Source organism: Arachis ipaensis, chromosome B1 (genome assembly GCF_059453495.1).
Source record: "Arachis ipaensis isolate K30076 ecotype BB chromosome B1, ASM5945349v1, whole genome shotgun sequence".
NCBI classification, from domain to species: Eukaryota; Viridiplantae; Streptophyta; class Magnoliopsida; order Fabales; family Fabaceae; genus Arachis; species Arachis ipaensis.
This window is the reverse complement of record NC_142436.1, coordinates 10,930,690-10,945,776: the sequence shown is the minus strand read 5'-3', so window position 1 is coordinate 10,945,776 and position 15,087 is coordinate 10,930,690. Positions and strand designations below refer to the sequence as shown.

General features: G+C 31.1%; 1 protein-coding gene across 1 annotated transcript; it reads left to right on the top strand.

Annotated features, from left to right (window-relative positions):
- Window positions 1-7,730: 7,730 nt before the first annotated feature.
- On the top strand, window positions 7,731-13,047 carry LOC107624779 (zinc finger (CCCH-type) family protein / D111/G-patch domain-containing protein). Its single transcript, XM_088501001.1, has 4 exons — window positions 7,731-7,965; window positions 9,637-9,942; window positions 10,936-10,996; window positions 11,836-13,047. The coding sequence occupies exons 1-4, from the start codon at window positions 7,840-7,842 to the stop codon at window positions 12,819-12,821; spliced, it is 1,479 nt and encodes a 492-aa protein (XP_088357127.1). The 5' UTR covers window positions 7,731-7,839; the 3' UTR covers window positions 12,822-13,047.
- Window positions 13,048-15,087: the final 2,040 nt, after the last annotated feature.

Genomic DNA, 15,087 nt, shown 5'->3' with positions numbered 1-15,087 from the left:
TATCTAGCATTTATGCAAATCAAAATTATTGTCAATATGAGATCAGATCATTTAAAATTATAAATTGTGAGACAATAACAAATTAAATAATAACTCCGATTATAGTTTATATTTTCATATTTTGTGTTCGTTAATAATGTTATATTGATTATTTCAAAAAAAATTAAACAATAATAACAAAAAATAATTAAAAAATAAGTCAATAATTTAAATCTAAATACCAAAAGCATCATAACATTTTGCTCTCTATGATGTTAATTCTCTTTAGTTGTTGCTCGTTTTTTATTTTGTATTTCCAGGCTAAAACTCCTTAATTTCATTCTTTAATTTCTTTTAATTTAATTAAATATTTATTTTTATATTTTTATATTTATTCAATTATTTTGTATTTTATTGTGTTGTCATATTATTGTGTATATTTTTTGTTACATACTTAATAGTTATTGAATAATAAATTTCATTGGTAATTTAAATCTTAAAATATAGTAATATTAGCTAATAACAAATAATAGTTGAAATGAAAAGTTAAACCTAAATACATGAATATTTATTGGTGTTTCTTCTTTTGAAATTAGCTCTAATTTTACTGGTAATAATGACATCAACTGAAAAAAAAATTTCAGTCATGAATATTATAAGGAGTCGAATTCGTAATCTTATGAGACTAAAATTTTTAAATGTTATTTAGTGACATATATAAAACAAAAAAATTTTAATTGTATTTTAATTTTACAATAAAATCTAAATTATATGTTACTGTTTAAATTATTATATGTTACTGTATTATTAGTTAAAATTAAATAAACTAAAATTAAATATACCAAAATAAACCAGAATCTTAAATATAATAAGATTTATTTTAACTAATAAACTAAAATATTTGTATAAATCATTTAAACAGTAACATATAATTTAGATTTTATTGTAAAATTAAAATACAATTAAATATTTTTTTTGTTTTATATATGTTACTAAATAACTATTTAAAAATTCTAGTCTCATAAGATTACGAATTCGACTCCTTATAATATTCATGACTAAAATATTTATTTTTTCAGTTGATGTCGTTATTACCAGCAAAACTAGAGCTAATTTCAAAAGAAGAAACACCAATAAATATCTATATATTTAGGTTTAACTTTTCATTTCAATTGTTATTTGTTGTTAGTTAATATTTAAATTATCGATGAATCTTATTATTCAATAACTATTAAGTATGTAACAAAAAATATACACAATAATATGATAACAAAATAAAATACAAAATAATTGAATAAAATTAAAAATATAAAAACATAAAAATAAATATTTAATTAAATAAAAAAAATTAAAGAATAAAATTAAGGAGTCTTAACGTGGAGATATAAAATAAAAAACGAGCAACAACTAAAGAGAATTAATATCATAGAGAGCAAAATGTTATGAACTTTTGGTATTTAGATTTAAATTATTGACTTGTTTTTTAATTATTTTTTGTTATTATTGTTTATTTTTTTTGAAATAATCAATATAACATTATTAGTGAACACAAAATATGAAAATATAAACTATAATCAAAGTTATTATTTAATTTGTTATTGTCTCACAATTTATAATTTTAAGTGATCAGATTTCGTATCGACAATAATTTTGATTTGTATAAATGTTAAATAAAAATAAATAAAAATTTAATATACTTTTAATTCATGACTTTTTGTGTTAGGATTTTTCCATATTCCAATTACAAATTTTAATTTGTTGTGACTCTAAGAGCTATGAATGAACTAGTAAACCTCCCACTCCCTTGGTCTAGCGGGAGATGGCACCATTACTTCCTAAAACTAAAAGGGATAAGCAGCAACAAAGAATGGACATAATTAGTAAAATCTATCCTTCTTCTACCCTTGGGCATCTTTAGGGCTAATGGAAGAAGGAGCAACCCCTATCAAGTTAAGGGAAGAGAAGAAAGACTATTTTACTAGACTAGCTACCGAGCTGACCAAGTCAAGTCTTTAAGCCGCTGACCTTCCTCGATCTTAATCTGCAAACTAAAATAAATAACGATATAATTTTTAAAATATTGGTAAATAATTATGTCTTATTTTACAATATTATTATTTATAATAACAATTTAAATCAGATGAATTAAAAATATTACTGTTGAGTTATTGTAATGATATGGTTAATTATGAATATGAAATAATTATTTTTTATAAATTTATTAAAATTTTACGATACTCTGATTTGCGTATTTAAAAGTGGTCTTACCACATATGTATACGCTTAAATAACTTTGCATAAAAATTTATTTTTTAATTCTAGTCATTAGCAATTTTTACAGGTTTTATTATAGCTTGATTAAAAAATACATGGGCCTACTATTTTTGAAACCACAACTTTTTCGTATTCTCATAAAGTTGTTGCCTCAACACACATTTTTATGTTGTACAAGTATCCTATTTTTATACAAGACACATAGTCTCTATACATGTAGAAAGGATCTTTCATCTACATAGTAGCAATGCCCTTTGATTTATTTATTTTTAGTTGATATCACCTTATATGTTAATAAGATGTTTAGTTTTTACTTAGATGAAATTTGTTGAAAGAGCATAACATTAGAATTTAATTAAGTATATATGAAATAATTTATATCTATCATGTTAGTTTATTATAAAATAATTATAACTTTTTATTTGTTATTTTTAATTAAATAATATATTCTCATATGCATTAAATTATTTAATGAGTCATGCTTAAATTTAATTAAGTTATATTCGTAATTATTTTATTGTAAAGTAATATTAAACACAATAGGCATTAAATTTCAAAAGATTAATGAATGATAGTTGTACAGTGACCTCGATCGTCCTTGGCACATCGTATGACTTTGGGCTCCCGTCGCCTGACGTGCTACTACCTTATATCAGGGAGATTGGACTCGGACTTGCAAATTGCAATAAAAAAATTTTATCTTCGATAATACCTTACTTTCTATATTTGTTGAGTGGTAGAGACCAGAGACCTGTACTTTCCACCTTCCATGGAGCGAGGTCACTATCACACTCCAAAATGTGGCATACCATCTTGGATTGTGCACAGATGGTAACCCGGTAGGCGATTGCAATAGAGATTTCTAGCAGTTCCCTGGGCAGCCCACATGACAGTAGGTTGAGAATTTGCTCGGTGATAAGTCTCCACCCAATATGAAGACAAGAAGTAGAATTTCAGACTAAAGATGACTTGGCTCAGGAATAGGGTGGCCCACATTCCACCAGGAACTACTCCAGCTACCTCTACCAGTATGCCAGATGATACAACGGACATTACTTGGTGCGTACTATTAGTCATGTCGTGGATCTACCACAAGTTCCCAAATTTCTATCCTGCCGGATACAATTCTCGAATTTTCTCTTGCTTTGAGGTAATTATTTAATATTTTTGCCATAATAATAAAAATGTGCAATATTAAAAACTAACTATAATTTCTCAATTATTAGGTTGGCGGGACTTAGACAACAAACTCGGGACCACCATCATGACAGAGGTCTTAGATTACGACGTAGGCTGGATTCGCTCAAGTTTAACGAGGTACGACGTCTGGAATCTTCTTATGTTATACACAAATTACTCTTCTAGTGTTAAATAGAGTATAATGCATGTTTTCAGTTCCGGTGGACAATGTACGATGATCGATAGCTATAACAGATGACACCTAACTGGATTAGGAGCACTGGAAAGACTTGTACATGAAGATTTGTGGTGCCGTTAGTGTGCTTTCACTTTGTAGAGTTTCATCATTTGAATATGATAAAGAGATAGCTCTGTGGTCAACAGAATTGGCCAGAAGATCCGATCAATGTGGATGAGTTCTTGTTTAGGATGACTCGGGGTGACGATGTATGGTGGCCTGAGTGACACCGTGCTTGGCATGATATGTGGAGGGACCGTAGCCACTAGCATATATGGTCACCATTAAGGGTGACCCAGATCTTCGACCCACATGGGACTACTTGTTGTGGTGGTAGGGAGCGTTACTGTTCATTTTCTTTCTGAGGATGAGGTATTGGCTGATTCGAAGGATGTGGCCCACCGATGGACATTCCCCCCGTGGCCCCTGGTCTGCGGAATGTGTTAGACCTTCCACCGGATGCTTTAGATCGTAGGCGACGGGCTAAAAGACACGTTAGAGATGATATCCATAAGCAAGCCCGAAAGGCCTGCTCATGGAGAGGTGCTAGTACAGCAGTATATGTATTTGTCAGATGAGGAGGCAAAATATACACGCCAGGAGGATATCCTAGAGGGCCCTCCAGTTACTATCCAACAAGATGTCTCATCACCCATATTTTTTGCTGGGCATGAGGCGGATATTGCTAGGGATTTCATGCCAGGTCCCTCCTCAGGAGCATAGCAACATGATCCATTGTTCACATCCAAATCAAGAGTGTGATAATGGTTTAGAACTTCTAATAATTGTAGAACGGGCAACAAGGAAAGAAGAAGAAACCGAATACCTCTACCGACTGGAGTATCCAGCACATACTCCCCAGGCGACTCACTCTCATTGTTACGACCCGATATCGACAACATGATCTGAATCAGACTCGCTCAACTCTACGTCAACACTATCCCGCAGATCGGCGAAGTGAATCAGCCTTGCGTGGGACGGGGGCTGCATGAGATATTGAAGAAGACGACCTAAAACTACCAAACACGCCACGAACCTCAGCATACAATTCCATTACATGTTGCAGCATTAGTCTACCATGCACATCAAATATTATGCTAATGTGCTTATCAACTTCAACCCAAAATGTCTGATTAGTAAAACCTCATCTAGGCAGTACTGATAGGAATCTATATGCTACTCGACCAACTTCCTTCGAACTGATTGTCTCCATGTTGCTCAAGATGACATTCTTAAGCGCATCTAGAGAATCAACATAGAAAATGCGCAACATCACAGGTGAATTACACTCAAATATTACTTCCTTATCACCGTTTCTAATAATCACATTGGGATAAACTAGTACTACCACAAAAACATGATTACTAGCAATTTTTTTGAGGAACAAGGAGAGGAAGAATAGATAGAATTAAGATAGATGTAGCGTAATGAATGGTTGAGCCAAGAAGTTACTTATATAGGCATTTTTTGGAGTAAAGATCCAACCCAGACCTTGTTCATTTTCACGAAGGATAAGGTGCTCCTTGTCCAAAAAATAAAAGACACTTCGACCCTCAACCTTTTCATTTTAGGGCAATACGACCCCTTTGTTAAAAAAATCCGTTAAATAATAACAAAAATTAGTTTTGTGGGAGTTTTATTTGTAATTTGTAAGGGTTTTAAACCCTTACAAAATTCTTTTCAACAATATAACTAACTATGACCACTCTTACCACCACCTTCTTCATCCTCATCATTATCACTTCTACTTCTACTATTTCTATTGTGTAACCACACTTTATCATCATTGTTATCTCCTCTACTGTCATCATCACCAATACAAATATCATCAACATTAATGTTATCTTATTTCATTCTTGTTCAATGCTATTTTTTCCCTTTAAAAGGTTTTCATACTGCAATTACTTTTTTCCTGCGACATCATTTTCAACAATGGTCTTTTTCCACTTAACCACCACTACTGGTGAAGGAATTTTTCAAAAATAAACTTATTAATAGTTTGTGAGAGTTTAAAACCCCTCACAAATACTATTTAACGAAGTTTTTAACATAGAGGTCGTATTGTCCTAAAATGAAAATGTTGACAGCGGAAGTGTCTATTTTTTGGACAAAGAACGCTTTGCTCTTTGCGAAAATGGACAAGGATCGAGTTGGATTTTACTCACATTTTTTGTTATGTACCTAAAATGTAAAGACTCCTATTTATTTAAACATGTATTTCAAATATAGTGCTTTCATATTGTTTATGGTTGTATCTCGAATATAGTGCCCAAAAATTATTTATGGTTATATTTCGGGTACAATGTACCTAATTTATGCATGTTCGGGTATACAAATGGATAAATACGCTACAGATTATATATTTCTATAAATATTATATTTGAATAATTTAAATAAAAAAATTCAATTTTTTATTCTCTTCAAATTGCTAGCGCTTGTTGAAACAATTATTGACTTTTAAAAATATCATGTTGATCTTTAAAATTATAAATAGTAAATTTGTTTTGTCTCTAACTTTATTAGTTAATTAAATTTATTTTAAACTCTATTAATATAAAATTGTTTAACTAAAAAAAATAAAAAAAAAATTAAAATTTATATTTTTTGACAATTAATTAATTATTAATATTTAAAAATATAGAATAAAATATGTTAAATTGTTAAACTAGAAAGGTTAGACTAAAAAATTAAATTAATAATTAAATAATAACAAAAAATAATAAATTTTAATAATTTCTAATATTTTTCTTAACTAAAATAGAAAGAATAGATGTTAAATTCTTTTATTTAAAAATTAATTTTAGAATTAAATATCCAACTAATAAAAAATAGTCTCATCATTTATTAAATAATATTAGGATAGAAAAAAAAAATCATTACACGAATACAGTTCTATTAATGGAGACACCTCTCATTGTAGGAATGTGAAATGTGATCGTGGGAATATAAAATTTATATATATACTTGACTCATTAAATAATCTTTATATTATTTTATTTATTGTATAAATTTTTATATATATTTTTGTCTATTTTATTTTTTTTATAATTAATATTTTTTAATTAATTAATTTTTTATCCATATCTTTGTATAAAAGAACTACTGTTAATTTTAAATAAATTAATTTTTTTATATAAAAACTATTATTAATTGTAAATAAATTACAAAAAATAAAGTCAATAAGTTATAGTTCAAATGACATAATTTTCTTATATTCACTTAAGAAATCATGGATTTGAGTCTCCCTATCTTTAATAAAAAAAAATTATTACAAAAAATAAAGTTTCTATAAGCATAATTTTAAATTCGATTTAATCTGATAGATCGAATAAACATTCGATTATTAATTCAGGTTAGATCATCAATTAAACTAATTAGTTAAATAATTTAGCTGGTCAAATTTAATAAAATTTAATTAAATTAGACAAAATTACTATTAACTATACATAATATTTTTTATTAAATATATTATATAATAAAATTAAATTATATTTACAAATTTAAAAAAATATCAATTATAATATATTTTTTTATTTTTATGATTATAATTTTTATTTTTTTCTATAAATACTTATACATATAATAAAAATAAAGTAATTAATAAGTTATTAAAATTTAAAATAATTAATTTAATATAAAATAAAATAAAAAAACATTTATTATAAAAAAAATTAAATTAAATTTTATATAATTATTTAATTATAATTGAGCTAACTAATTTAACTTATTAGTTAAACCAATAATCTAATGATACATTAGCATAATTGATTGTCGGTTCTTAATTCTTATTTTTAAAGCTAATGTAAAATCGTAGATTAACATGAATATTTTACTATAATATTAGGTAATTAATGATTTTTTTGAATAACATCAACAATCACCAATCAAATAAAAATACACTATACCTTTAAATTATCTATCTAAATCTTAATATTAGAATAACCGTCCATATACCTAATAAAATAAATATACAATTTATTCATTGTTCATATTATTTAATATTTTTATTATCTACCTATTTTTTCCATATTTTACTAGTGCGATCAAATATATAGAACGAAGAAAACAGAGAAAATAGATAAGAAACACAAAAAGTCTTTCAGCCAAATCGTTGGGTTAAAAAAAATTGAAGCAGAGAGTAAGGCCTTTGTGTTTGTTGTGCATTGGCAATGGGTAGCGAAGAAGAGAAGGTTCTAGAGAAACAACTTGAGCATCAATTGCAAGAGCAAAGGGATTCTCTCTCTGCTATCGACGACGCTCTTCTCGCTGATCCATCCAACACCGAGCTTCTCGCGGTAATCACCTTCAACTTTCCGCATCTTTTCTTGTTGGATTCTTAATATTCTTTCACGATTTGGGAATGAAATGTGACCTAAAATTTCGGATCCTTTTTTGCTTTAATTAGTTTCTAGATGTTCGAGGTTTAATAATGGTCTCTGTTCTAAGAAACAGAAATACTGAAGATTGGCAAGTGTACCATTTCAATTCCTTGTTATAATGTATATTTAATGTGTTAGTTTTGAATCTCTTGGTGTCCCGAAGATTCGTGTTTTCTGGAGAATCGTGCTGATTTGATTGGATTGAAGTTAGACTACAGAGAGCTTCGGAATGCATTCCATTTCATTTTTCTCTGTGATTATCGGGGACTAGTTTCCTTTTTTGCTTCTGTAGACAGAAGTTGTGCTTTCAAACTTGTAATGGTTTAGAATGGGGAGTTCACCTAGTTATTGGCTGTTCTTTGGCAATATAAACGACTAAACAAGTATTTGTAGTTGAGTGTTCCATGGTTGTCAGTGCTGCTGAATTGAATGCTTTGTTGCATAATGTCTTCTAATTGTTCATTTGTTCGTAGTGTTTAGACTTAACAATTTGAATAGTGTAGTTGTAAGTCGTTAGAACTGATAAAGGGCCGGCCTTGTTATTGGATGAGGCACTCTCCAGACCTTTCAATGATGTGGATGCATTTCTGGTATTGGGTAGGCATATTTTAGTGCCTTGTTGATGAGTACTAGCATGTTTGGATTTCCCTTTTGAAAGCTCTAAACAAAGGTTTTGGAGTTCCGAAAGTGAATCTAAATATGCATCCAAAACATGAAGGCCTCAATCATCTAAGTAGTTGTAATTATTTTATATAGAGATTTTATTAGAATGGAAGAGCGTGTACAGAAGAGGATAAGCCATCCACACTATGTAAGGTATAAGTAAGACATAGGCTTAGCTATGTAATGAAGCATGCCAATCCCTTTCAATGTCAGCTAAAGAAACCCTGTTAAACATCTCATGTTCTGTGCACCAAAGTGGAGCTAAAAAAAAAATAATCCTGTCCCAAATCAAATCAATATTTGAAAAGGAGTAAAGTAAAATTCTGAAATTCCACTCTAAGATATGCATTGAGCACTGAAAAGATTGCAGATTGCCATAGTACTTCACTGTTTTATGTGAGCCAAAACCTCTGAACTTATGAGGAGATAATATAACCCACAATTTCTCAAAGATACAGAAAGTGAAATTCACAGAGATCTTGCCATAGGACAATGCAAAAAGGATGAGCTCCTGTTTGTGATGCTAAAAGACAATAATTAGCTATTGGTCTTTTGGACTCTTAGCAGCAAGATGATTAGTGTTTTGAGCATGTTAAGTGTAAAACCTCTTGGTTTAACCAATTGACGAAAATAATAACCAAAATTTTTCAACCTAGGTGGAGTTGGGTAAAATGCTCAAGTTATTCCATTAAATCCAACCATAGATCATGTATGTGGGCAAGTCATTTAAATTTCATAATTTACTTTGAATATGTTGAGCTTCATTAGCAAATTGAAAAAATATTATGATAAAAATAATAATGAAATATCGATTGTTGGCAGTGGATCATTGTTCTGAGATAGTGTCCAGAGAATTATGATAACCAATCTGAGCTCTAAAGTTTCTTGAGGCTAATTATCTTATTTATTTACTTATGCTCTCAGGTTCATGGGGAGCTTGTTCAGGCAATTAAGGATGCAGAGGAAGGACTTCTTCACCTAAAACGGGCAAGATTATTACAGGAAGCAGATTTGGTGTTGCACAGCACTAATCTTTTTGCTGAAGAAGAGAAAGTAGAGGCTCTTGACCCCACAGATGAACCAGAGCCACTGGAGGAAAGTTGTTATTCTGTTGGATCTAAATGCAGATTCCGTCACAAAGATGGGAGATGGTACAATGGTCAAGTGGTACAGTTGGATAAGTCAGCAGCGAAACTTTCATTCCTTACTCCTACATCTGAGAACATGCTGGTACGTCCTCAAGATTGGTTACCTATTTCAATTATTTTGGTGACAACATATATTATTTTGGTTACCACAACTAATATATGAAAACAAAGGATTTCTGATAACAACAGTGCTCATAAATTATGCAAGTTCTTACAGAATTGACATGCGAAAATTTGGATCAAATTTCATCAATAAATTAGGTAATTAGGCAACTCAGGCTTGGGAGGGGGTGGGTACAGAGTGAAGGTTTAGGGCTTTTTGAGCGAACATTGGACGGACTTCAAATTCTATAGTTTATATATATATGATAGTAGTAGTATCAAACTTTGAGGGTTTGAGATTTTGAGTAAAATCATTTGCACATCTTGTGACTCAATTTCCAGTTCGTGTCTTGTGTTGTTTCCAGCTATCAAAGTTTTATGTGTATGGAACTCTGAGATAAAAGATTTCTGATGATATCATTTAATTGACCAAACAACATGTATTGAAAGTGATATTTTGACATATTATTAGATATTAATAATTAATATTAATGATATTATATATATCACCATTGTATATTGAACAAGGGCAGCATAGTGCAAGAGATCTGAGCAGGTACATGTATACAGTCTTATCCCACAAGTGGGGAGCTGTTTCTAGGCTTGGAGCTTTCATGGTCCATAAACAACTACAGTGTCTTTCGAAACCAACAGCCAATGAAATAGGTGGTTTGTAGGTTAGATTGTTTCCTTGGCTAGTTAATGCCTACCACAGGGTTGGCTCACACATTTAACTTGCAGCAATAAATGGGTCAGCTGGTCCATTTGACATCTCTTACTCAATGGCAATTAATGCCTTGTGTAAAAGGACTTCTCTAATAATGCATAATGTATGCTTATATGTGAAGTAATGTGCAATTGTTACTTATTTGAATTTTTTCTTGCATTGTCCTCAAAATTTGGGTTCAGAGTATTCAATAAAGTCAAGGTTGCTTTCCATGTCATTTACTAATACTAGAACACCCAAGTGCAGATCTGCAAGTTCTTTTTACAACAACGATGTCGATTTGGTACTAACTGTCGCCTGTCACATGGTAAGCTGCCATTATTAAGCACATTGAAGAAAATTGGATAGAGTTGAAATCAAAAGGGTCTCTATCTTTGCAATTAACTCCCATTATATTTTCTGTGAGTTTGGATATCTGATGGGCATTTCATCAAAGATATTCTTCACTACTATGTGAATAGCATGGTGATCCAACATTAATCACTGGAACTTCAGCAATCAGCGTATAAAGGGAAAATCTTTTTTAGCTTTTAACTGTTTATTCATTATGTATTTCCATTAAGATATACTATTTGGATAACATCTTGAAATATGTTTAGTTATTCTATGAATAAATTTCATTAGATTTATTCTGGGCTGGTGCTTGGCAATTCCTTTATGATTTGATGTTTATGGCATCTTAAGAGTTCTTTCGAGCTTCATTTGTTGAATGAATTCCATATATGGAGTTTTTTACTGGATGCTTTAAGAATTAGCATACACAAGAAAATAATAAGGAAGCTGCCAAAAAAGCAGGGAAAAGAAATCATTGGCTTAGTGCTGTTAATCTTATTCAGTTATCTCTTAATTTTTGTAGTTCAGGAAATGAAGGGCTTGAAACCTTATAATCCCTAGGCTAGACCCTCCACACCTTCCTTCTAAACCCAACTTTTTATTGTTCGTCTGCCTTCTTCCAGGATGAGGCTGTGAGGCTATTTTTATATAATATGTTTTCTGGGTTTCCCTTTTTTTTTTTTTTTTTTTTTCCTTTTATGTATTTATATTTTTTATGTTGTGGTTGCTTAATATCATTTTCTTTTGTATTTGGGGTCATAGTGCTCATATATCTGTTCAGCATATCACAGCCCACGCTATCTGTGTTTGCAGGAGTTGATGTTCAATTGTCCTCACTGAAGAAATATGTCCCAACAATATGGAAGCCATCCTTGGTGGGGTCGAGTATATGGGCAGTCTCAAATGCTCATGCGGGCATTTGGAAGCGAGCTGAGCTCGAGTCTTGGGACGAGGATGTCGGAGCTGGACAAGTTGTTTTCCGAGATGATGGAAGTTCAGCAAAGCTTGGGGCTGAAGAAATGGTATTGTCTGAGTATGCGGAAGTGAGTGACACAGAGAGTGATTCCAGCTTAGAAAACTCCGACTCTAGTGACTATGAGGAAGAGGAATCACAAGGTTTAGGATTTCTTGAGAGCACCAACCTACAAAGGGGTGTTCAGACCGAAACTGCTATATTTGCCAAGTGGGAGAACCACACTAGAGGCGTAGCATCGAAAATGATGGCTAATATGGGTTACCGAGAAGGAATGGGTTTAGGCATAACTGGTCAGGGGATGCTAGATCCCATAACAGTGAAAGTCCTACCGGCAAAGCAATCGTTAGATCATGCACTTGAGTCTCAAAAAGGAGAAGAGGATACAGAGAAACAAAGCAAGAAACGGAGCCGTGGTGGTAAAAGAAAGCGCGATAAGAAATTAATGGAAGCAATTCGAGCAGCAAAAGAAGACGACGAATCGAATGTAGACGTCTTTACACTAATAAATAATCAACTGGCAGTGCACGGCCAAGCTTTAAATGGTGGATCAGGGAAAAAGCAGAGCAAAGATTCCGCAGAAGGTAAAAAGGTGGATAGGCGAACGTTGATTGCGTATGAGGATGAGGTGAAGGATTTGAAGTTGAGGGTTGAGAAGCTGGAAGCAATAGTGAATATCAACAGAAAAGAGAAGGCTGTTTATGAGGCTGCTATGAGAAAATTAGCAGAGACACGCAAGGCATTAGCCGAAGCTGAAGCCACGCATGCCTCTGCATCGAATGCAGTTGTTAGCAAAGAAAAAGAGAAGAGATGGCTTAAGTTTTAGTTAGGACTTATGGTTCAGTAGTTTAAGTAGCTGCATGATATAATATAAAGCCTTCAATTCATTATAAAGCTATCACTTCAAGAAGAAAACAAAGGCAAGGATATTTCACTAAATTAAGATATTGGTGAATTGATATAGATGTTGTATGTACATGTTATGTGATCCTTCTATTGAACGATGCATGCACTTTTTACTGATGCGGTAGATTGTGCTGCTCTTTTTGTTAGTTCTCAATTGCCACGTTTAAGACGATGGGAGGATTGGTTAAAACGCACTGGGGACAAGTTTATTAAACTCTCATTTTAACTTGTAAAGTCGTTTAGTGTTTACAAAGTTAGGTTCCTAGTCGAGTTCATGATTTTATAAGTTATGATTTTGCAAGTTTTGTTTTACTATTCAAGTTTATCTAATCTTTGGAACCAAAGATACCTGGATGCGAGAGCTGATTATTCTTTAGAAGTATATGTTTTGGATTGGATCCTAACATCATTCAGATTTTTTTTCCCCCTTTCAGCATAAACATATTAGTGGAGTGGGGTCAAATTAATGTTGTTTAGTCACCAGTGATAATTTAGCTAGCTTTCTGATTAAATATCAACATCTTTGGTTGGGAACGTCATGTTCGTTTGTGATGTGATATAACTCTAGCTATGAACAATCATGGCAACAAATTATTGCGTAAGCTTCTTTGCATGTTGATTGTTGGCAAAGGAAACAGGTAACAAGAACTTGCAAATACACGCAACCATGAAGTGACCCACGGACAACCATGTCCAAGAGTTGTTAATCTCGTGTAAGCTTTTATTGTTTTTTGTTTTGTTTTTGGGAAATTATAGGTATTTATTTTAGAATCTAATTTTAATGCACTGTTTACATTCAATTATTTAATATTACGTCAGCAAAAATAATCACCTTTTAAATTGATTGTGTAAATGATCATCCAAAAAACAGATGGGATTGAACCATTCTGTAAATTACATTGATAATGGATTAAAATTAAATTCTTTATCTTGAGATAATCTTATTTCAGTATTTAACAGTATGACTCTTCCAATAACATTAATTTTTAAATACACAAAAGAGTGAGGATTCGACCAAAAACCACGGATTAATAGATCTGAGCATCTCTGTTGGTTAACCTTAATCTTAGTATATGCAGTTTGTCCCAAATAACATGGACACGGCGTTTTCCTAAGAATTTCTAGGTTATATTATTCTACACAGTTGTGTTTGAATGTGCAGTGAAAAATCTCTTTAAAGTTCATTAGGTGCGTGAGACACATGATTTGTGAAATAATAGTAATGAAGGGAACTAAATAATTGGAGATTCACGTTGCAATGACAGCAACTTTCTTGTCTTGGACGAATGATGCAACATAAACCATGCAATGATGCAAATTTTAATTAAGTACTCTTCAACCATTATATTGCTGTCGCTTTCTCCTTCACTAAATGCAAGTTAATTTATATTTTAATAATGTCGTCCCGTTTCAGGCTTGCATAAATTCTTGGATTATCATTATTGTGAGATGTCACATTCATTTTGTGAAATTTTATCCAGTGCTATATTTGCAACTTCGTAGAAGCATAAATGTGAGGCAACGGTATAGTACATGTTACGATAATGGTCTAAATCCAATAAGCCATGCCCCCCAAGATATTTTTGGCTTAATATGGCCTCTAAGCAGAGAAATTTGACCTAGGCCCAACATCTGTTGGAACTTATCACGATTTGATCCCCAGATTCTCCTCTGCCAAGCGAGTCGGGACCCTAAACACGAAACACGATACCACATGAAATTTGTATACATATGAATTTTAAATTCTTTTAAGATATGAGAACATGGCAAGTATTTTGAATAAATAATAATAATATTTTAATAATTTTTAATTATATAAAATATTTAAAATAATTTTTTATTTTAATAAATAATAATATATTATTTTTAAATTTATTTTAAAAATACATGTTAAATTCTCTTCAACAAAATTAGAAAGATATATTACACGCATGTCCTATTGTTTATAAAAAATATATGTTAACTTTTTATTTTTAAATTTAAATTATATAACGCTTGACACTTTTGTATTATGCATGCTAACCTTCCATTTGTGGAGATTAGTAGAGACGGAAAAATAACTAAGGAGAATATATTATCATTTATGTTTGTCATATCATCTAACAAGGAGATAATGTAATTAATGTATAATTTAATAATAATATTATATTATCCTAGAAGAACAATACATAATAAGATGATTAAGT